Below are 22,857 nucleotides of genomic sequence, written 5' to 3' on the forward strand. Positions count from 1 at the left end.
AACCACTGTGCTGCCCAAATTATTGAATTTGAATTCCGCCATCTACTGTGGCAGGATTTGAACCCGGGTCCGAGAATATTAGCTGAGTTTGTGGATTAATAGTCTAGTGATAATACCACTAGGCCATCACCTCCCTTGTTGTTCCAGAGATATTGATGTTGGAGGAATTAGCACAAATTCCATATTATTACTAACTGGAATCATGTTATTGCAGAAAGCTAGGACCTTCCCAACCAAAAAAGGAGAAATTCATCCCTTAACAGAGTCAGAGATATACAGCACAGAAACAGGCCCTTCGGCCCAACTCGTCCATGCCGATTAGGTTTCTTAAACTGAACTAGTCCCATTTGCCTGTGTTTGGCCCATATCCCTCTAGCCCTTTCCCATCCATGTATCTGTCCAAATGTATATTAAGTGTTGTAATTGTACCCGCCTCTACCACCTTCTCTGGCAGCTCATTCCATACATGCACCATCCTGTGAGAAAAAGTTGCTCCTTCAGATCCCTTTGAAATCTTTCCCCTCTCACCTTAAACCTGTGCCCTCTAGTTTTGGACTCTCCTGACCCTGGAGAACAGACGTTGGCTATTCACCTTAACTACGCTCTTCATGACACATGACAGCTGGTTTCAAACTAACAAAATGTTGAAGAAAAGTGACTTTTCCTCCTTTATCTACTATTGCAGAGTGGGAGCTAAGAATGTTCTTCTTTCAAAAAAAAAGGCAAATGTTTATCAGCAGGACATCTACAAACCAGTAATGTAAGTAAGATCCAAGTCAAATCCATCCTTCTGATAGCGCCTTTTGTTTTCAGATACCTGCATATTAAAAAAGGAGAGATTATCAACTCTGAGTACAGTATATTAAATGCCATTACAGGTGCAATATTATGTTAAACACCATTACACGTACTGGATCTCAGATTCAGTTTGCCCAAAACCTGGAGGTGTCCAAGATCCAGATTATGAGGAGTAAATTTTTAAAATAAAATCACCTGGACAATTCAGCTGGGTGCTGCATTCGCACGGTGTGATGCCTGATCAGGTTTGCTGCCTGCATTGGTTCATTCCCACTGACAAAGTGACCCTTGACCTCACCCCAACCAAGCTTAGCCTGAACCACCCAGAAATCTGGCACAGCCTTGATCCTGAGGTTGCCAGTTTGAGACACTGTACCTGAACTATTCATCTCCATAAAACAAGAAGTGCCAAATAAAATACAGATGCTCTGATGAAGGGTCTACACCTGATGTATTTACTTGTCTGTCTATTCACTCCACAAATTCCAGCTGACTTGCTGAACCTTTTCAGCAACATTTTATATATATAGCGAGGCAAAGAAAATGCAATTCAGCAAATCTAATCTTGTTTAGTTCACATGAACCCTAGGGCAGGTGGGCGTACATGGGTATTTCAAACAAAAATGTACAAGGCTTTCTGCATTTCCATAAAAGGGAAAGGTCAGCTCCAAGTTGTTTAAAGGGAAGAGTACAAATGCAATTGAGCAGGAAATGGATGCTCCAACGGAGGAGATAATTTTATACAGGTTTTAACAAACCAAATCATTTCCTTAGTGCAGAAACTTGGATTTTATTAGATCACAAATCTGTCACCATGAAATTCCAGCTAACAACTCATTTTGCATCCTTTTCCACAAAACCATATTCTATAGGAACCATGCAGCTAGATTAGGGATTATCCACAGTAAAAAAAAAAGCTACCACCATTGAACCTTTCTACCTAGAAAGCTCTGCTCCAATCCATAAAACAGAAAGTTTACCTTCACTAGTCTTTCCTCCAAGGCTAAAATCACCAAGGCCAGTCTGTGTTGTGATAAGGTTCACCATACCGCACTTGTGAAAAATATAGTGTGGTGCACCTTGTTCTTGCCTCCTATACTTTTGGCTTCCCACACCCATGCACCAGACATCCCAAAGACACCAGTTTCCTTAAAAGTGCCAACACAAATAACATTTGGTAGCAATTCCCTCCATACAAGCTTGTTCTTACTATAGAAAGATCTAAACCAGAAGCAGGAGTAGGCTATTCGAGCCAGCTCCAGCATTCATTTTGATCATTGAATTCAATATCCTGATCCTCCCATATCCCTTGATCCCTTTAGCCCCAAGAGCTATGTCTAATTTCTTCTTGAAATCTGACAACGTTTTGGCCTCAACTACATTCTGTGGTAGTGAATTCCACACATTCACCACCCTCTGGGTTAAGACATTTCTCCTCACCTCAGTCCTAAAAGGTTTACCCCTGATCCTCAAACTACGACACCTAGTTCTGGACTCCCCCCACCATGACAAGTTTCCCCAGAGGATTTAATTGATTCACTGGGGGAGGAGGAGTGTTTCATTAATACATGGAGGAAGGAAAGTTTCGCAGACATGACATAGTCTGAAATGTAACAAACGCATCTTTATTAATGGATATTTATTCGGTATTGTATCTGGGCAGCTGAATTAGAGAATTGGCTAATTTAAAATAAGGGAAATTTTGGAAGTACTATGGTTAGTTGAGCAAGGAGTGAGTTTCTGAATTTAGACAGGAGCTCCTTATTATAAAGTAATACTGCGACAGAGTAAAGATGCAATTTTTCTTTAAGTTTAACATTTGAGGGATTTTTCCCGTCCCACCCGCCACGGGAATCGTAGCAGGCAGGGGACGGACAATGCAAAGGTCCATTGACCTCAGGTGGGATTTTCCGCTTTTGGGGGAAGAGTGCAGCCGGAAGATTGCCCCTTTTTAGTCTAATAAAAGAAATCTTCCAACCAGATGGGACATTGCTAATTTCAATAATTGTAGTGTGCTCAACTTCACATCAGTAATAAAGGATTGCAATTAAAATCAACCCACTTCTGTCAAGCACAAGAACCAGCTAAATCCACAACACTTTATTGTAACCAGCCAGAACTATAGTGGAAAGTCAAAGTAACATTACACAATTACATAAACATTTCACCCTCCAATTAAACACTACAATAGGCAGTTTGTTGTATGAACAGTAGACAGAAGGTCACATTTCATCTTCCTGGGCTTCTGCACTGCAGCACTGAGGATTTCATTTTCTTAGTTGCCTAGGCCAATTGAAGGACTAATCTTCCCAAAGTCATCCAAGGAGGAAAGCAAACACTACTTCCAAATATTTTGGAAAGGACAGTTTCAAAAAGCAACATATTTTACAACAAAAAACAAAAGTTGCCTACATCCATCTTTATAACATTGTCTACTGCTACCAGTTACTGCTGAAACCCTCCTCATGCTTATAATTACCTACAGTTGGTCAGGCCACTAGTTTCCTTTTCAATGCCTGTCCTTCACTCTCCATGAATCTATATTCTGTCCTACATCAAATGCCACTTGTTATCCTACAGCAGACTTTGCCCTGGCCTCCAATTTTTATTCAAGAATTTATTTTCTTTAAGTTTAATCTATGATTTCTATGATTTCTATGATTTCTATGATTTCTATGATTTCTATGATTTCTATGATTTCTATGATTTCTATGATTCTTCAGTTTTAAAAAGTGAAATCTTTAAATTTTTGTGACCGTTTAGTTAAAATGCGTCTCTGCTCAAAACCTTAAATCATTTCATAGTACAATCCTAGAGATTCATTGGCTCACTTTGTGCCGTAACCTATAAAACTTAAAGAAATGTTTTTGCATATTTATATATTGTAATTAAATCCTTGCACTGTTCACAGCCCAGTTAGGGAGCTATATATTGGCAAGTGGTTTGGGACTACGAATCTTTAAAAAAAACTTCAAAACTGCACTCTCCTGCTATTTTAGAAGCATTTCTAATGACAAACTCACCATTCTTCTGGTGGCCTTTTCAAGATGCTTCTTCTGTGAGGCAAGCCTGAAAATTCTAACCAAGATGACAACTCGCAGCACTCGAAAAACCGTCACCACCCTAAGAAATAAAGTTTATTAGTGGAATTATCCATTCTTCCAGTAATCTAAACTTCCCCTTCGGAAATAAAAGTATCCGAATTATCAGCTGGAAAAAAATAATGGTGTCCTTTTCTACAAAACATACAAGTTTAGAACAAGATTGTCTACACATCATCCAAAATTTATACACTGTACAATTGAAGGATTTCAAATACCTTGCATAGATACATTTTAAGTGACTAAGTTCCTTCAAATCATCAAATACCATGTTCTCAGCTGTGGTCGCCAAATTACATAGCAACTATCAACAGTCCTCGGGAAATAAGTGTCTGAATGGGGTAGAGGAATCTGGGAGAAAGATACATAAATCACTAAAAAAAAATAGAGATGTTGGTTACTAAGGCCATCAAAAAAATGCAAACAAAGCACTGGGATTCACTTCCAGAAAGACAGAATTGAAAAGCAGAAGAAGTTGTGCCAAACTTGTATAGAACCTTGTTTGGATCACATTTGGAATACAGTTCTCGTTGCCGGATTACAAAAACAGAAAAGGATAGAGGTGCTGGAGAAGTTGCAAAAGAGATTTACTAAAATAATTTTAAAGATGTTACAAGACTAACAACGTTATACCCATCAAAAGATCGTATAGGCTGGGGACTTCTTGGTCAAAAAAGACTGATGTTTTCACTTGTCAAGGAGAGACAATAGGGAATTCAGGAGGCACTTTACCACACAAACATGTATATTAGAACCTACCCATCACGAGGAGTGGTTGGGAAAAATAGCACAGATGTATTTAAATGGAAATCTAGGTGAAGGAAGAACGACATACAAAAGGATATGTTGATGGGGTTAGAAAGCAGTTTGAGGGGAGCATAAACCCCACCATGGACCCATTGGGCCAAATGAGTTGCTCCTATCCTGTTAGGATACTTCCTATTCTTTAAGGATACTACACACACTGAAATGATGGCGGTTTCCCCCAAAAGGATATCAGAAGACATCTAATATTTTAGTGACTTATAAAAAAAAATAGCAGGGACTTGAGGACATCAAATGGGATACAACTCCACTTATGATACCCATGATAGGATTAGCAAAAACTGGGGGGTAACATTATTCCTTCCAAATTTTAAAATCAGGGAGATCAGAAACTAAAGATCAGGGGAAGTCCAAAGAGGTGTTCCACTCCACGGAACAGCAGTTTGAATCACCACAGGTGAACTACTAGCAAATGTATTCCGAGAACAATTTCTTTGCCATTAAATTGCGTCAAACATGTTCTTTTTTCGCACACCCACTACGTAGTTCATCATGTCAATATCTATGTAGTCAACTTGTTATTAGTGGATTTCCCTTACTCAAATGGTGGTTGATGGCATACACCTCAACGCCATGAGCTCTTGCATACCCCTAATTTAGCATGGTACTCCAGCATGAAGTAGGGGGGGAAAACATGCCATCGTCACAACTGTTGCTTTACATTGGATGCTCAACTGGTCAGTTTTTTATAACTGATCAGGCAAGTTTTTAAGTAGATTTCAGATACTATTTTTCAAAATCCTCCCCAAGTCATACAAAATAGATTAACCAGTGATTCAGCTCACTATCATGCTGTAAACAAAAATGGCTGCCACATTTGTCAACATACTAGTTCCTTCACTGTGTACATGCAAAGGCCAAGTGTTGAAGTCTGTCTTAGCTCCATGTCTATGATCTTCAGTGTGGCATCACAAGTTGGCAATGAAACTTTGGACTCTTATGAATCCTTCTAAACTTTATTGACCTCCAATTTTTCGTCTAATCAGAAAGCTGAAGAATTGGGAACAGATCAAATACACTGGCACTGGAGTTCCACACTTAGTAAGCAAAACAGAAGCAGTTCTTCAAATTAAAAATGCTTTTGCTCTCCTTCCCTCCCCCCTCAAACATCGATTCGCAATAGTTAAGTACTAATATCTTTGGAGTGTGGCATCAACCTAAAGCTCAAAAGCAAGAACAGATAGAAATATTTATATATTCAGCTGCTTCATTCACACGTTAGTGACAGACAACATGGTTTTGTAAGAGGGAGGTCGTGCCTTACAAATCTGGTGGAGTTTTTTGAGGAAGTGACAAAAACGGTTGATGAAGGAAGGGCCGTGGATATCGTCTGTATGGATTTCAGTAAAGCATTTGACAAAGTCCCACATGGCAGGTTGGTTAAGAAGGTTAAGGCTCATGGGATACAAGGAGAAGTGGCTAGATGGGTGGAGAACTGGCTTGGCCATAGGAGACAGAGGGTAGTGGTCGAAGGGTCTTTTTCTGGCTGGAGGTCTGTGACCAGTGGTATTCCGCAGGGCTCTGTACTGGGACCTCTGCTATTTGTGATATATATAAATGATTTGGAAGAAGGTGTAACTGGTGTAATCAGCAAGTTTGCGGATGACACGAAGATGGCTGGACTTGCGGATAGCGAAGAGCATTGTCGGGCAATACAGCAGGATATAGATAGGCTGGAAAATTGGGCGGAGAGGTGGCAGATGGAGTTTAATCCGGATAAATGCGAAGTGATGCATTTTGGAAGAAATAATGTAGGGAGGAGTTATACAATAAATGGCAGAGTCATCAGGAGTATAGAAACACAGAGGGACCTAGGTGTGCAAGTCCACAAATCCTTGAAGGTGGCAACACAGGTGGAGAAGGTGGTGAAGAAGGCATATGGTATGCTTGCCTTTATAGGACGGGGTATAGAGTATAAAAGCTGGAGTCTGATGATGCAGCTGTATAGAACGCTGGTTAGGCCACATTTGGAGTACTGCGTCCAGTTCTGGTCGCCGCACTACCAGAAGGATGTGGAGGCGTTAGAGAGAGAGCAGAGAAGGTTTACCAGGATGTTGCCTGGTATGGAGGGTCTTAGCTATGAGGAGAGATTGGGTAGACTGGGGTTGTTCTCCTTGGAAAGACAGAGAATGAGGGGAGATCTAATAGAGGTGTACAAGATTATGAAGGGGATAGATAGGGTGAACGGTGGGAAGCTTTTTCCCAGATCAGAAGTGACGTTCACAAGGGGTCACGGGCTCAAGGTGAGAGGGGCGAAGTATAACTCAGATATTAGAGGGATGTTTTTTTTACACAGAGGGTGGTGGGGGCCTGGAATGTGCTGCCAAGTAGGGTGGTGGAGGCAGGCACGCTGACATCGTTTAAGACTTACCTGGATAGTCACATGAGCAGCCTGGGAATGGAGGGATACAAACGATTGGTCTAGTTGGACCAAGAAGCGGCACAGGCTTGGAGGGCCGAATGGCCTGTTTCTTGTGCTGTACTGTTCTTTGTTCTTTGTTGAAGCATATTAAACAGAAGCAGGAGTAGGCCATTCGGCCCTTTGAGCCTGCTCCACCATTCATTTTGATCACGACTGATCATCAAATTCAATATCCTGATCCTCACGTCTCCCATCTCTCTTTAGCCCCAAGAGCTCGCTTTAATTTCTTCTTGAAATCACAACATTTTGGCCTCAACTACTTTCCATGGTATCCAATCAGCTCCCATTTTGATCAATGTTTTCTGTACAAAGCTTTGCGATTTAAATAAATACCCCATTAAAATAATGCTACGTGAAAAACACACAAAAAAAGAGACTTTAAAATTCTGATTTTAATGAAATTGTATGGTTCAATGCATATCATCATACCTGGGAATGAGTGTTGCTCCACTCAAATCAGAAAAGGCATATACCATTGTAATAACCTGGGTAACAACCACAATAACTGCATCCAAAATGTTCAGCTTGGAACGAAAATATACACGGAACCTGCAGACAGATTGAATAAAAATCATTGAAATTGTGGATTTGTAAATTTTAGATTTCATGGACAAGTAGTTTTTATTGCAGTGTACAAAAATGGGGATTCCTTTTTCCCTTTGCTATGTCCGTCTGAAGCTGGTTTAGCACACCAGTTTGGATCTATTTTCTGAAAGAAAAAAGTACAAAAGTCCAGGACAATGGTTTTTCTTTTTAAAACTTGTTTCAAGTGTTCGGGAAAAAAAATGTTGCAACCATGAAAACTGTTAAAGTTAAACAAAATCAAAGAATGATTAATATACTACATGCAGAGAGAATATGCTTAAAATATCCCACCCTTTGCTCACTATGACTGCACAAGAGCAATGCTAGTTTCATCCCTTGCCAAGAACTGCCCCCTTCACTCCACCTTTCTGATGTGGAGGTGCCGGTGTTGGACTGGGATGGGCACAGTAAGAAGTCTCACAACACCAGGTTAAAGTCCAACAGGTTTATTTGGAATCATGAGCTTTCAAAGCGCTGCCCCTTCAGCAGGCGAGTGCTCCAAAAGCTAGTGATTAAACCTGTTGGACTTTAACCTGGTGTTGAGAGATTTCTTACTTCATCTTCAGTTCATTAAAGGACACTGCAGCTGCCACTCCAATGCACTGCGGGGATCAAATGGAGATGGAGAGATTGCTTTGCTGAACACCTCTGTTCAGTCCACAATGATTTGAGCGTTTGGTCACTTGTCAGTAGTTCCCCATCTCACTCCTAGTCTGACTGTCAGACACACCTTCACAAAGTCAGTGGTGAAACTGCTTCAAAATTTAGATTCCAAAAGGACTTGGGCTAGAGTCCAGTGGGAACTAACTTTCACTTCACCCAATTGGGGCAGCACAGTGGCACGGCTGCCTCAGTGACAGGGACCCGGGTTCGATTCCCAGCTTGGGTCACTGTCTGTGCGGAGTTTGCACATTCTCCACGTGTCTGCGTGGGTTTCCTCCGGGTGCTCCAGTTTCCTCCCACAGTCCGAAAGGCGTGCTGGTTAGGTGCATTGGCCATGCTAAATTCTCCCTCAGTGTACCTGAACAGGCGCCAGAGTGTGGCGACTAGGGGATTTTCAAAGTAACTTCATTGTAGTGTTAACGTAAGCCTACTTGTGACAATAAATAAACTTTAAACTCTGGAAAAATCAATTTTTCAATGATTCCCATATCAACTTCATCCAGCATTACATTCCTTTTGTAAGAGATCATCATTAATTGTACATAAAAATATGCAGAATCTTAATGCTATTTTCATCAGTATGGAAATACTGTGAATTCTGGATTGGATTGAAGATGCAATACCTTCATGTAAAAAAAGTTAGGTATGTAATCTTTTGGAAATGGGGAGCCGAGAGATTTATTTCCAATGGTAACAAGATGCCCGTTTCCCAACATTTGGACACAGCAAGATGACACATCAAAATTACTAATCTTAATGAAAAATACCAAGCTCTTACCCTTCAACAAAGATCCGAAGAAGAACATCAATAGCAAAGAAGAAGGATATAGCCAATGAAACTCCTACAATTCCATGCCTAAAAGGCTTACTTTTATTTGCTGTCGACAAGTCCACGATTACAAGAACAACATCAACAATTATAAGAACGATACCAAAAATCCTGCAAACAGAAAGGAAAATATGAATTAGTCAAGTTCGGATCTTCTTAAATACTTGCAGATTCTATTGAATGCGACGCAGGAATTGTGGATTTTGCGGGGAGACGGGAGTAACAGCAGTTAGCTCCAGTTGGACAGCCAGCATCATTTGAAGAACACATGGGCTAGAAGGCCTTGTTCAGTGCCTCAATTCCCATTTTCCATAAAATAAATATCACAGATAAAGATTGCCCATGTTCCACTTAGTTTCTGCAGCTTATTCACTCAAAACTAGGCTGCAGCATAGACCAGGCTAAGACATTAAAGAAACCAAACTTTTCATTCAATGAATGGAGTCTATGCCCTATCATGCGAGGCAGTGGCTTTTGCTCTCAGCCCTGCTTTAAAAAACTAGCATAACGCACTGCAGAGTGATAAAATGGATAAAATGTGGGCAGCGCGGTGGCACAGTGGTTAGCACGGTTGCCTCAACGCCAGGGATCCAGATTAAATTCTGACCTCGGATGACTGTGTAGTGTTTGCATGTTCTCCCCATGTCTGCGTGAGTTTCTGCTGGGTGCTCTGGTTTCCTCCCACAATCCAAAGATGCGCAGGTTAGATGGATTGACCATGCTAAATTGACCCTTAGTGTGAGGGGGATTCGATGAAGTTCGATGATGAGAAGAGGGATTAGTTTAGCAATCACAGTTGTGGTGATTTTATAACGCATACATTTTGATAGGAGCCAGGCACTACAGTACCACACTGAATGCTTTAGGATTAACTGGAGACTTCTTTGGCCAAGTTTAGTATAAACAAGTGTTTCTATGATTTGGCAGCTGACCGTTATGGTATGCACAATGAAAATATTTGCATCGAGATGTCCTAAATCCCAAACAATGTGCCTGCCCTTCATTCAAATGGGGAGCTTCACTGGAGTAGTAATCCAGAGGTCCAGCCTAATTCTCTGGGGACACAGGTTAAATCTCATCACGTCAACTGGTGGAATTTAAATTCAATTAATAAATCTAGAATTGAAAGCTGGTCTCAGTAATGATGGCCACAACGACCATCATCATTTGTGTACCAGATAGGTACACAAACGTCCTTTAGGGAAGGAAATCTGCCATCAACATCTGGTCTAACATGTGACTACAGACCCACAGCAATGTGGTTAACTCTCAACTTCCCTTAAAAATGCCTAATAAGCCATTTTATTAAAGAGTAGAAACAACAGAAAATGCTGGAAGATCTCAGATCTGACAGCATCTGTGGAGAGAAAAGAGCCAGCATTGAGTCTGGATGACCCTTTGCTAGTTTTTGTTTCAGATTCCAGCATCTGCAGTATTTTGCTTCTATCTTTGGTTCAAGGGTCATTAAGGATGAGCAACAAATACTGGCCTTGCCAGCGATGATCGTATTCCAGGGAGAAGAAAAGGATTGAAATTCAAACATTGCTAGAGAGTAAGCCATAGAGAATTGAAAACAACATTTCCTCACCACCCAACTTCAGTTAAAGCACTTTGTTAAAGATTCACCTCCGTAATGTCATAATCTTCACTTCTGCACTGCTGAAATCATCCGCTCCCTGGTTACCTGCAGACTCATTATTCCAATGCCATTCTGGTCAACCGACTCCCCCACAATCCTGAGCTGATCCAAAATTCTGCTTCTTGTATCAAGTCTCAGTCACTCATGATCCTACATGTGCTCAAGGTCCAACAACGCCTACATTTTAAAATGCTTATCCCATTTTTTCAAATCTTATCACCTTGCCCTTTTCTACTTTTGTAATCCCTACCAGCCCTACAGCTCCACCTTCCATTCCACCACCCCCTCAGACTTCGGAGAACCACATTTTTCTCCAAATCGGGCCTCTTGCTCCACCTTGGTCTAACATCACTCCATCATTGGCCTTCAGCTGCCTGGCCCTAAAGTACTGCAATCATATGCCTAAAACCCTACCTCTCACCTCTTTGACCAAGCTTTTGGTCACCTGTCTTAATATCTGCGGTCTTTTGGCACAGTGGGTAACGTCCCTACCTCTGGAGCCTGAAGCTCCCGATTAGAGTCCCCGTCCGCCTCAGGAGTTCAGCCAAGCAGTGTACATTCATTATGCAGCCAGACAGTTTGCGTTATCCATCCAACACATGCCAACGGCAGGCAGTAGATGAAGAGATTTCCGGTCAGCCATGTGATGGAACCTTTAATCTTAATAGCCATAGCTCGAAGGCATTAAAAATGCATGTTGCCACAGCAACTCGTGAACTATAACACCACCACCAAATATCTCATGGCTGTGTCATTCTTTTGCTGAAAATGCTCCTTTGACGCATCTTGGCAACTTCAGGTGCTACATAGATGCAATCCATTGAAGCACAACCAAAATATGAAGGCGAAAAATCAATGCCCTTCGGCAGCCAGAATTGATGCTCAATTTTTGATTGCTTAGAAGGCCAATTCCACTGTAACATTATGTCTCTGCTTTACCTGACAGGGTATAGTTACTGATCAGGAAGCTTCTCGGCCTTTTGGCCAAGATCAAGCCCAAGATGGGGGTGCAATGCCTTATTGTATCAGCTTGGATCTTATGTCTTTTTTTTTGGGTACTTTAATTCTAATCAAAATAGCCAATTCAAAGCAAGTACAATCAGTCCCCACGAGGGACAAACAAGATCCAAGCTGACAGGATGAGGCATTGCGCCCCCTTCCGGGCTTGATCTAACGCTTCGCCTTAGCCCAAAGGCCGAGGTGGCTTTGAAAAGGCGGCACGGTAGCACAGTGGTTAGCACTGCTGCGTCACAGCTCCAGGGACCTGGGTTCGATTCCCGACTTGGGTCACCGTCTGTGTGGAGTTTGCACATTCTCCTCGTGTCTGCGTGCCCACAGGCCAAAGATGTGCAGATTAGGTTGATTGGCCATGCTAAAATTGCCCCCAAGTGTCCTGAGATGCGTAGGCTCTGTTCGAGGGATTAGCGGGTAAATATGTAGGGATAAGGGGGTAGGGCCTGGGTGGGTTTGTGGTCGGTGCCGACTCGATGGGCCAAATGGCCTCTTTCTGCACCTGTAGGGTTTCTATGATCTATGAAAAATTGTATCAGGCAAAGCTTTAGTTTAACCACATTGGCTACCTTGATCCTTTACCCTAGCTTAGGCAAACCACAACTGCAGGCGTCAGCACACCCCCAGTGCAATGGGTTAGCCTCGTCCCAAGCCTGATCATTGACTCTCCCCTGCCAGGCAAGTATCTTGTATGTCTCTCTTGTGGGGACCATGAATTGGAGTCAATATGAATTGGTTTTTGAAGCAAGCAACGTCCAATTTGTGTTGACTTTCTAACTTAAAGAATGGAGTAAGTTCTTTTTAAAACCACATTTTAGCATAATTGTCAGAAAGGTAGTGATGTTCCACAGCTTAAATTTACTATCTTTACATGAAGCAAATGAACTCAAGTGACAAAATCACAGAAATCACAGTCAAGTTTTAAGTTATGGATAAAACCTAACTGGGAACCAGGGATTGCGTAACAAAATAGTTAAAATGCAGTTTTTAAAAAAAATACTTCAAGAATATGGCTATGCCTGCATACAAACCATAAAACAGTTGTAAAAAAAGGTTGGGCGAAGGGTTGTAAGGCACATACAATATAGTAACATTAAACCTTGTATAAGAAAGAATGTCAAAAGATTTTGATTCTAAACAGTTGAAAAAGGCTAATTTATTTAAACAACTGATGGTTTGAGAAAAAAAATGAAAGTTCTAATTGTAAATCATTTCCATTCCATCAAGGCCAGATATTTACAAACTGGGCCATTTAAATCAAATCTTTACGTGAAAGGTTTATTTCAAATGCAACACTAACAAGCATACAGTACACTTAGCTTCAAAACACATACAAAAGAAGAAAGATGGCCTACTTACCGAAACCAGAAGGACATTACATAAGGTGCAATTATTTTCTTGATCTGACTGCAACAAAAAGTATACAAATAATGCATCAAATACTTCCAATATATCATAATAATTTGTAAAATAGTAACTTTCAGGTAGTCAACTGCATTATACATTAACATTCTTAAAAAGTACAATATTGCACAGGTGAACACTTGCGCTATTCCAGTCAAAAATGTACATTACAAGATAGCACAAGACATTTTAGTCCCAACTTATACATGTTATAAAAAAGGGTGATCAAAATTATACTATAATTATGCCAACCATCAGTCTTTTACAAGGGAAGGAATGCATTTTCCCCCTCCCTACTGGATGACAAGACAAAAAAAATAATCAAATCCCAACAAGGAATCAAAGACCCAACGTTACTGGCAACAAATAGAAAGCAGATGCTTTCAGACACATTTGGTAATGTACCGATACATCAAATTAAAGTCAAGTTTTAAGTTATGGATAAAACCTAACTGGGAACCAGGGATTGTGTAACAAAATAGTTAAAATGCTGTCTTTAAAAAAAATACTTCAAGAATATGGCTATGCCTGCACACAAACCATAAAACAGTTGTAAAAAAAGGTTGGGCGAAGGGCAGGGAAAGAAATGGTGAGTACAACATTCATTGTCAAGATCCCATTCAAACATGGTTCTTGCCTTTATGGCTATTGATAATACTAACCACATATTGCAATATACAAATTATTTTATGACTTCCACATGCAAATTATTTTTGAAAATTGAAATGGGTCAGAATTTTTCAAATGTTTAAACGCTAAAGGTGGTTTGGACAGCAAATATGTTGATATTACAAACTTTCATTATGCTCTTGGAAAACTCAACTGGATGGAAAATTGCCTAATGGCAAAAGTCAATAACTCCAAAACCACCACTTCAAAGATTTTTTAAAGATCATGTTAAACCAACTCTTGCCAAGTATTTGAAATCGTGCAAGTAGCTGGCATCTAGGTCTAATAATGATAGAAAAATCTGCACTAGACATGCAGATGTCCTGTTACATGACAAGTTCTGACTGGGTAATATTTTGTTTGGGGATATTAAAGGTTTAGAAATGGAGGTAGCTTAGTACTTTGTTTAAAAATACAAATCCTGTTTACATAATAAAAGCAATCTTCAAACAACACTGCCTATTAAGATTGCACTCTTTCACGCATGTGTTAATGAAAATATATTCAGAATATTTGCCCCTATGAATTGCAAAAGCAGATTAAAACATTTGCTAAACTTGAAACTAATTTCCCCGTGAACTATTAGATACCTGGATATTGTGATTAATCAAATTTAAATAGCACAAGCAGAATGATAACGTATTTTAGCACACACTATATTGACTGTTAAAGTAACTGTAAAAGCGTCATTTAAAAACATGAATTCAAGCCTTTAACCCAGGTGTAATATGAACTTTTTAATTTTAGTGAAAATTAAGAAAATTCAAAAGCCGGATCAATATGGGCACACTGCTTTTATCAAGATAGCCTACATAGAAAATGGCAGCGTATTTACTGGTTACATGGCGGGGAAGGGGGGAGAAATGTCTCCTTCAGACACTCCTGAGGGCATTGGTGTGAAACTGGTGTCACATTAAGGCCAGACTATGCAAGGACAACAGGATTCCTTCTCCAAAGAATATTTGTGAATCAGTTCCATTTTAATGTTAATCAGACAGCTTCTTGGTCCACTTTTTTTTTCCAGTTTTGGAATTCAGATTTCCAAACTGCTATGGTGGGATTTAATTTCATGGTCTCTGGATTAGGAATTCAAATTTCTGAACTATTAGCATAGCAACATAACCACTGTGCTATTGTACCCTGATACAAGAGGAAGGAGAGATCTTTGCTCTTTTATCGTCATATTGCACATGATTTCCAGAGGACAATAATGATTGTTGTGGCAAATTCATACAAAATATACAGAACTAGGAAGAATCACATCAGTCCTCAAGCTAAATACACTTTTATTCATTCAAGGGATGTAGGTGTCAGTGGCTAGGCCAGCATTCATTGCCCATTCCAAATGGCCCCCGAGAAGGTGGTGGTGAGCTGCCTTTGGAACTAATATCCATGTGGTGTAAGTACACCCACAATGCTGTTAGGGAGGGAGTTTAGTGATTTGCACAGTGAAGGAGCAGCAATATTGTGGCCAAGGCTTTCAAAGCAGAACCACCAAATCCCAAGGGTTCTGGACCTTATGAAGATTCGGGGTAGACCATTTAGGATGGAGAGGAGACATTTTTTCATCCAAAAAGAGTGGTGAGCCTGTGGAATTCATTACCACAGGAAGTTGTTGACACCAAAGCGTTGAATGTATTTAGGAGGCAGCTAGATATAGCACTTGGAGCAAATGGGATCAAAGGTTATGGGGAGAAAGCAGGATTAGGCCATTGAGTTGGACGATCAGCCATGATCGTGATGAATGGCGGAGCAGCCTTGAAGGGCCAAATGGCCTCCTCCTGTTCCTACCTTCTATGCCTCTATGACCCAGGATAGCAGTTGATGCTCTTATCGTTTAAAAGTTATCGATGTTCCCTTGGTATCCAAGATAATGGGTCTCTTCAGGTGAAGTGGAATTAAAAGCTAATGGATAATTGAACCAGACGTAAAATCAAATACAAGACCAAGTTTCCATTATAAATTCCCATGCCACATTTATAATGGAAAAAGTCACATCATCCTACCATCAGCAACATTGTAGTTCTAACACTGGAGAGAGAGAGAGACAGAGAGCACATCGCCACAGGATGTTACATTTGTAATGGAAAACACTGGTTAGGAAGTACAGACAGTTGCCATTTTTTTGGTATTAATACATGTCCCATCAGCAAAGTTAAACGTCACATGAACCCTGAGCATATGGACCAGCAGTAGCATTGATCTAGGCCAGACAGCATCAAGTGACTGGGTTAATGCAAGATACCGGGGCCAAAATATTGGAGCTCCAAAACACTGCACCCTTTTCAGTAACCACAAAACAGCACTTATCATTGCAACAGCAATTCCTTGAATCAAAACAGAATTGCAAGTTTTAATGATATATAAAAGAAAAAGAAAATGCTGGAATACACTCAGCAGATCAGACAGCATCTGTGGAAACAAAAGAGTTAATGTTTAAGGTCAATACCTGGTCAGAAACAAGGTAGTCTGGCCTGAAGTGTTTCTCTCAATGCTGTCTGCCAAATTATTATTGGCTTGTTTGTCCAATTCTTTACAGCCTTGGTAGCATCCTGGCAAACCATTACAATACTTTGCCAAGCATGCAAGAGGCACAATAAGGCTGGATCATTGACTGCAAATACATTAAAAACAAACATATCTCCCACTGAATTGGTAGTTTTAGCAAACCTTGAGAAGAAACAGCCATTGCTCACAACACAAAGCCATGACATTTGTCTTCTCGTGCTCAGGTTTCTGCACTCTTCAGGACACATCTTCAAAGAATGCAAAGGGGGCTTTGAGATTGAACATCACAACTTCCAGAAAAAAAAACTTTTTACATTGCTGTCACCGATTTTCAAAATCAATTTTACAGTGGTGAAAAGGCCTGGTTATAGAATCCCTACAGTGCAGAAGGAGGCCATTTGGCCCATCGTGTCTGCACCGACCACAATCCCACCCAGGCCCTATTCCTGTAACCCCACATATTTACCCTGTTAATCCCCTGACACTAGGGTCAATTTATCATGGCCAATCAACCTAACCCACACATCTTTGGACTGTGGGAGGAAACCCATGCAGACATGGGGAGAACATGAAAACTCCACACAGACAGTGACCCGAGGCCGGAATTGAACCCAGGTCCCTGATGGATAATTGAACCAGATGTAAAATCAAATACAAGACCAAGTTTCCATTATAAATTCCCATGCCACATTTATAATGGAAAAAGTCACATCATCCTACCATCAGCAACACTGTAGTTCTAACACTGGAGAGAGAGAGAGAGAGAGAGAGAGAGCACATCGCAACAGGATACTACATTTGTAATGGAAAACACTGGTTAGGAAGTACAGACAGTTGCCATTTTTTTGGTGTTAATACATGTCCCATCAGCAAAGTTAAATGTCACATGAACCAGCAAAGATCTCTCCATGGTCAGAGGTATCAGATTCAAAAAAGACATTGTCCAATTCGAGCGGCTTTTAGTTCAATATCCTATTGTACGATTCAGAGAACAGGAAGTCTGTCTGGTGGCTTGGCCACTAATCGTCTTCTCAATTAATTCCACATGCTACTTGTTGGACCTTGCTGGGCACAGAACCATCTGCAGAACCAGGGTAGATCAGAGTTTACTGGACAGGGAGCCAATGTAGTATTATGGAATTGCAAGCTTTCTTTGCCACGTGTTGAATTTTGGCAAGGGGAACATTGCACTGTTGACGGCATTACGTGGTGATCCACTGCACCATTTTCACAACAGACTTGTTTGGCAAGATATGCTGATGGGCAACAAGAATTTACACAGCTCAAGGAGGTATTTGATATATATATATTTTTTAAACAAGATACAAAAAGTAGTGTCTGATCCAAAACTGTTATATGATGACTGGGTAAGAACAAAGTCATACACACAGGGCTTTGCACTCTACACAAAAGAATAGGTGTTACCAAAGTTCCGCACTGCTCCCGACAGAACTATATGTTGATGTGCATCCATCCATGCTATAGCCAGGAGAGCTGTAGCAGTGCATTCATTTTATAGTTAGCTGTACCCCTACCCACACCCCACAAGAAGCACACAAGGAGATTATAATCCATCGGAGGGCTCAAACACATGCACCATGTTGCAACATCGGAAACCTGGCAGCCAATGGGTACACTTAATTTGCTTCAAAATACCTGTCCTGAGGCTGTGGAATGGTTTATGATATAAAAGCAAGTTTCCTTTTAAATTAATTTTAATTGCCCAATGATGAATTAGTGACTACATTTAGCAGAGGGGAGCAAGACTAACCTAATGTTAATTCCACCTAATATGACTCCAACAACAAAACTAAACAACTTGATGCTTTACTCAGGATTACCTTTGCTGGGCAGAGGCATTGATTAGCTTTCACTGTCTGACTCCAGTAATATTCTGACAGGGGAGGAACAGAAAGGTTCAAGAATTGACTTTTACCAATATATACTCAAGCTCTCCAAGCCCAACAAAGACACAAATATTGATATTATGTGAGTGAACAAACTCTGGATAACTCAGTAACTTTGGGTTGGAGACCCAAGCTTGTGGATTTCTGCATATCGCAGCTGACCAAGACAGCATTGAAATACCTATTTGCAATACCCAAGTGCAATACAGAACTTGAAATCAGTCCACCAAAGATAAACAGATCCTGATAGCACTCGAAAGAGGAACAGAGCCAGTTCATATAGCAGCAATCCCTCTTAGTGCTGCAGAAGCTGTGGCTCAGTTGGTCACATTCTTGCCCCAGGTCACAAAATTCTGTGTTCAAGTCCCACTCTAGGGCTTCAGCACAAAAATCAAGGCGGACGCTCGAGTACAGTACTGAGAAAGCAATGTGGTATAAGAGGTGTCATTGTTTGGGTGAGGGACCATCTGGATGGATGTCAAAAGATCCAACAGCATTATTTCAAAGACAAGTAGGGGAGTTACCCAAAAATAGTCCAGCCAAAATTTATCCCTCAAACAATATCATAAAAAACCTATTCTGATCATCATCAAATGGCTGCTTGCTGTCCTCATTTCTTACATTATAATAGTGACTATGCTTCCAAAAGATGTTGCGAGACATTCGATGGTCATGAAAAGCACTATGTAAAGTCTCACTACTTTATCAGTAATGTTTCCAAATGTTAAATATGCAAAAAAACAATAGGAGTTTTCACTGTCTGTCTATGGCACAAGTCATCCACCCTTCCCTCCCACTGCATATATATTGGAAAACTTGCCCTTTGCTTTGAATACAAGAAATTCTGTTTTGCATTAATTCTGCTGCCTTCATTGCACAAAAAGGCAAGAACAAACTAATTCAAGACATTACTTTCAGTTGATATTAAAGGACTTTTATTGGCAACACATTTTGCTTAAGAATTTTTTTTTTTTAAATCACACTTACTTATACCAGGTGTCTGGTCCAATACATTCCATCTTCCCATCATCTATTTGCACTTTGGCTTCCATGTCATCACTGAAACTGCAGAAGAATAATATCAATCTTCGAGGTATTGATACAGCCACTGTTATACAGTCTCCGGTGTGATAAATACTTCGAGAATTAATAGCAACGCCAAGTATGTAGCTGGGACAAAAATTCGTGCCGAGATACCCTGTGCCTAAGCCATAAAAATTGCAATGGTCTTTGGCCACTTTACAAACACGAAGGCTTTACATTGCATATAGTGTATGCTAAACAGCCAGGTGCATATATTGTATGCAAAACAGCCAGGAGGAAGCACGTGGTAGCCTTGTTCATAATGGATTTTACTGGCAATCTAGATCCACAAAATCAAAAAGGGAAGCAGACCGCAAGCAGCATTAATACATCAATTTTAAATAGTTTAATAGGTTAAGCAAATTAAATGCCAGAGGCAATAGGAGTACTTAGGGATTTAAAACACAATTATGGATTTCTTTACCAGGCTCATTGGGATTTGTTCATTATTGAAGTCTGAAGCTAAAGCCAACTGGCATGGAGTATACGTGCAACATTAACAGCACAACAATCCCATTTTAAATTGGGAAGGTTAATAAAAAAAAGCAAACAAGAACTCGAATTCCATAGTCACAACACAAAACCCAATCTCAAAAGGATCTAAATTACCATCTCACCTTTTTAAGTTTCTTGGTCACAATAGATTGTTGTATCGCTCAAGTCAGTCATCAAATCTAAGAAAGACTAGGTGTACAATAAACAAAGAGGGGTTGGACTTAGTTTGGGGAAAAACAATAATCAGGTGTCCTTTGTTGTTCATGAAAACTGGGCAGCACATCCAGTTTAGATAGAACAAGCTTGCATCTCATGGGAGATTAAAATTTATTTTTTGCGACATTCAGTCACTGATGTGGTCAGGTGACCACCACCTCAAAAAATTAGCTCACTAAAGTCACTTCTCAAGCCAACCACTAGGAGGTGAGCAAGTGCAACCTAGGGCAACTTAGTTTTTTTTGCAAGGCAAAATCCCATGACTACTTTCCAGCCTCAGCTGGCCCGTCACTTCATAACGGGAGAGAAAGGGAATAAAGTGTCAAGTTTCAGTCTGAAGAGTGAAATGGATTCACAAACAGCAACAGAAACAATGTATTAGCAACAAGGTAAGCAGTTCCTGTGGTCAGTCAACATGGATTCCATATATTCACTAAAAATTACAGCGACAGCCACTTCTAGCCCTCTTACTGCAGGCATAAGAGGAGTTGGATCAACTTTTTGCCAGATCAAAAACAGACAGATACATTTCAGATAGGTACATGTGAAAAACACTGACTGCTAAACCAGGATGGCTTTGCAAACTTGGTGGTCTTATCCTGAACACTTCTCCCTGCTCCTCCCATCAATGCAAGTTGATCTATTCCAGCAGTTAGTTACCTATCCTTTTCCTATTCCTTTGCAAACGGACCTCATTCCTGCCAAACCTAGCAACATACACGAAAGCTGTTATACGCACTGGTTTATTTCCGGTTCTTTGGACTTGCAATCTGATCCGTTGGGAGGGGTGGGGGTGCAGAGAAGAGGGGGCAGGGGAATGAGCATAAGCAGAAGTGTGCTGGGGGAAAAAAAAAATGGTTGCAAGGAATTGCCACGTTTTATCACTGCTAATAGCATAAGGAAATTAGTTTCAGGTTAAAAGCCTTTGACAAAGGGTCATCTAGACTCGAAACGTCAGCCCTTTTCTCTGCTTACAGATGCCGCCAGACCTGCTGAGATCTTCCAGCGTCTTCTCTTTTTGAATTTGTTTCAGGTACTGCTCTTGGAAAGCATAAAAGTCATGCTGATGTTTGAATGGGGAAGCAGTGGCCTAGTGGTATTATCGCTAGACTATTAATCCAGAGACTCAACTAATGTTCTGGGGCCCGGTGCTCGAATCCCGCCACAGCATATGGTGAAATTTGAATTCAGTAAAAGATATCTGGAATTAAGAATCCACTGATGACTGAAACCATTGTCGGAAAAACCCATCTGTTTCACCAATGTCCTTTGGGGAAGGAAATCTGCAGTCCTTACCTGGTCTGGCCAACATGTGACTCCAGAGCCACAGCAATGTGGTTGACTCTCAACTGCCTTCTAGCAACTAGGGATGGGCAATAAATGATGGCCAGCCAGCATTATGAATAAAAAAACTCTGAAGATCTCCGATTCTATTTGCTAAAATGAACCTATAGACCAACAATATACAATTGCAGGATGCAACATATAAAGGCAGTATTCAGCATTATTGCACCCCAAAAAAATGCTGAAATCTGGAGTGTTGTACAAGGGGAGAAAAATCAAGTCAAAATTAAATTCAGAGTTGAAGCAGCTTTCCTGAAAGTTCTCCACTCGGCTTGATCAGGGAAACGGAACTGGGTGATGCAACCATTTAGCTAAAAAAAGCTCACTTTTGAAACAAAAAACAGTAGTGATAGATTATAAAAAGCTGCACTGGAACACCAACATTCTGAATATCTTGGTTTGCATTTGCATCACTGGGAAACCAAGACTCTGCAAACCATAAATCACAAAGCTAGAGTTTGCAATGACAGATTGAATATAAAGATATGTAGAGGGACAGGTAGTATCGAGGAAGCAGGGGAGCTGCAGAAGGACTTGGATAGGTTAGGAGAATGAGCAAAGAAGTGGCAGATGGAATACAATGTGGAAAAGTGTGAGATTATGCACTTTGGAAGGAGGAATGGAGGCATAGACTATTTTCTAAATGGGAAAATGCTTAGGAAATCAGAAACACAAAGGGACTTGGAAGTCATTGTTCAAGATTCTCTTAAGGTTAATGTGCAGGTTCAGTCGGCAGTTAGGAAGGCAAATGCAATGTCAGCATTCATGTCGAGAGGGCTAGAATACAAGAGCAGGAATGTACTCCTGAGGCTGTAGAAGGCTCTGGGTCAGACACCATTTGGAGTATTGTGAGCAGTTTTGGGCCCTGCATCCAAGGAAGGATCTAAGGCCTTGGAAAGGGTTGAGAGGAGGTTCACAAGAATGATCCCTGGAATGAAGAGCTTGTCGTATGAGGAATGGGTGAGGACTCTGGGACCGTACTGATTGGAGTTTAGGAGGGGAGTGGGGGGGGGGGGGGGGGGGGAAATCTTATTGAAACTTGCAGGATACTGCGAGACCTGGATAGAATGGACATAGAGAGGATGTTTCCACTAGTAGGAAAAACTAGAACCAAAGGGCACAACCTCAGGCTAAAGAGACAATTCTTTAAAACAGAGATAAGGAGGAACTTCTTCAGCCAGAGAGAGTGGTGAATCTGTGGAACTCTTTGCTGCAGAAGGCTGTGGAGACCAGGTCATTGAGTGTCTTTAAGACAGAGATAGATAGGTTCTTGATTAATAAGGGGATCAGGGGTTATGGGAAAAGACAGGAGAATGGGGATGAGAAAAATATCAGCCATGATTGAATAGCGGAGCGGA

The 22,857-nt window shown here is 40.8% G+C and overlaps 1 protein-coding gene across 1 annotated transcript in view; it reads right to left on the bottom strand.

Moving 5' to 3' along the window:
• tpte (transmembrane phosphatase with tensin homology) overlaps positions 1–22,857 on the bottom strand; it is a 69,309-nt gene that overhangs the window by 46,188 nt on the left and 264 nt on the right. The window contains exons 2-7 of the mRNA XM_078222322.1: positions 19,349–19,426; positions 13,233–13,280; positions 9,173–9,334; positions 7,576–7,695; positions 3,822–3,921; positions 754–817 (exon numbers count right to left, since the gene is read on the bottom strand). Coding sequence (XP_078078448.1) covers positions 754–817; positions 3,822–3,921; positions 7,576–7,695; positions 9,173–9,334; positions 13,233–13,280; positions 19,349–19,426 — 572 coding nt within the window. The remainder of the gene's footprint in view (positions 1–753; positions 818–3,821; positions 3,922–7,575; positions 7,696–9,172; positions 9,335–13,232; positions 13,281–19,348; positions 19,427–22,857) is intronic.

This window comes from Mustelus asterias, chromosome 10 (assembly GCF_964213995.1).
Source record: "Mustelus asterias chromosome 10, sMusAst1.hap1.1, whole genome shotgun sequence".
Lineage (NCBI taxonomy): Eukaryota > Metazoa > Chordata > Chondrichthyes > Carcharhiniformes > Triakidae > Mustelus > Mustelus asterias.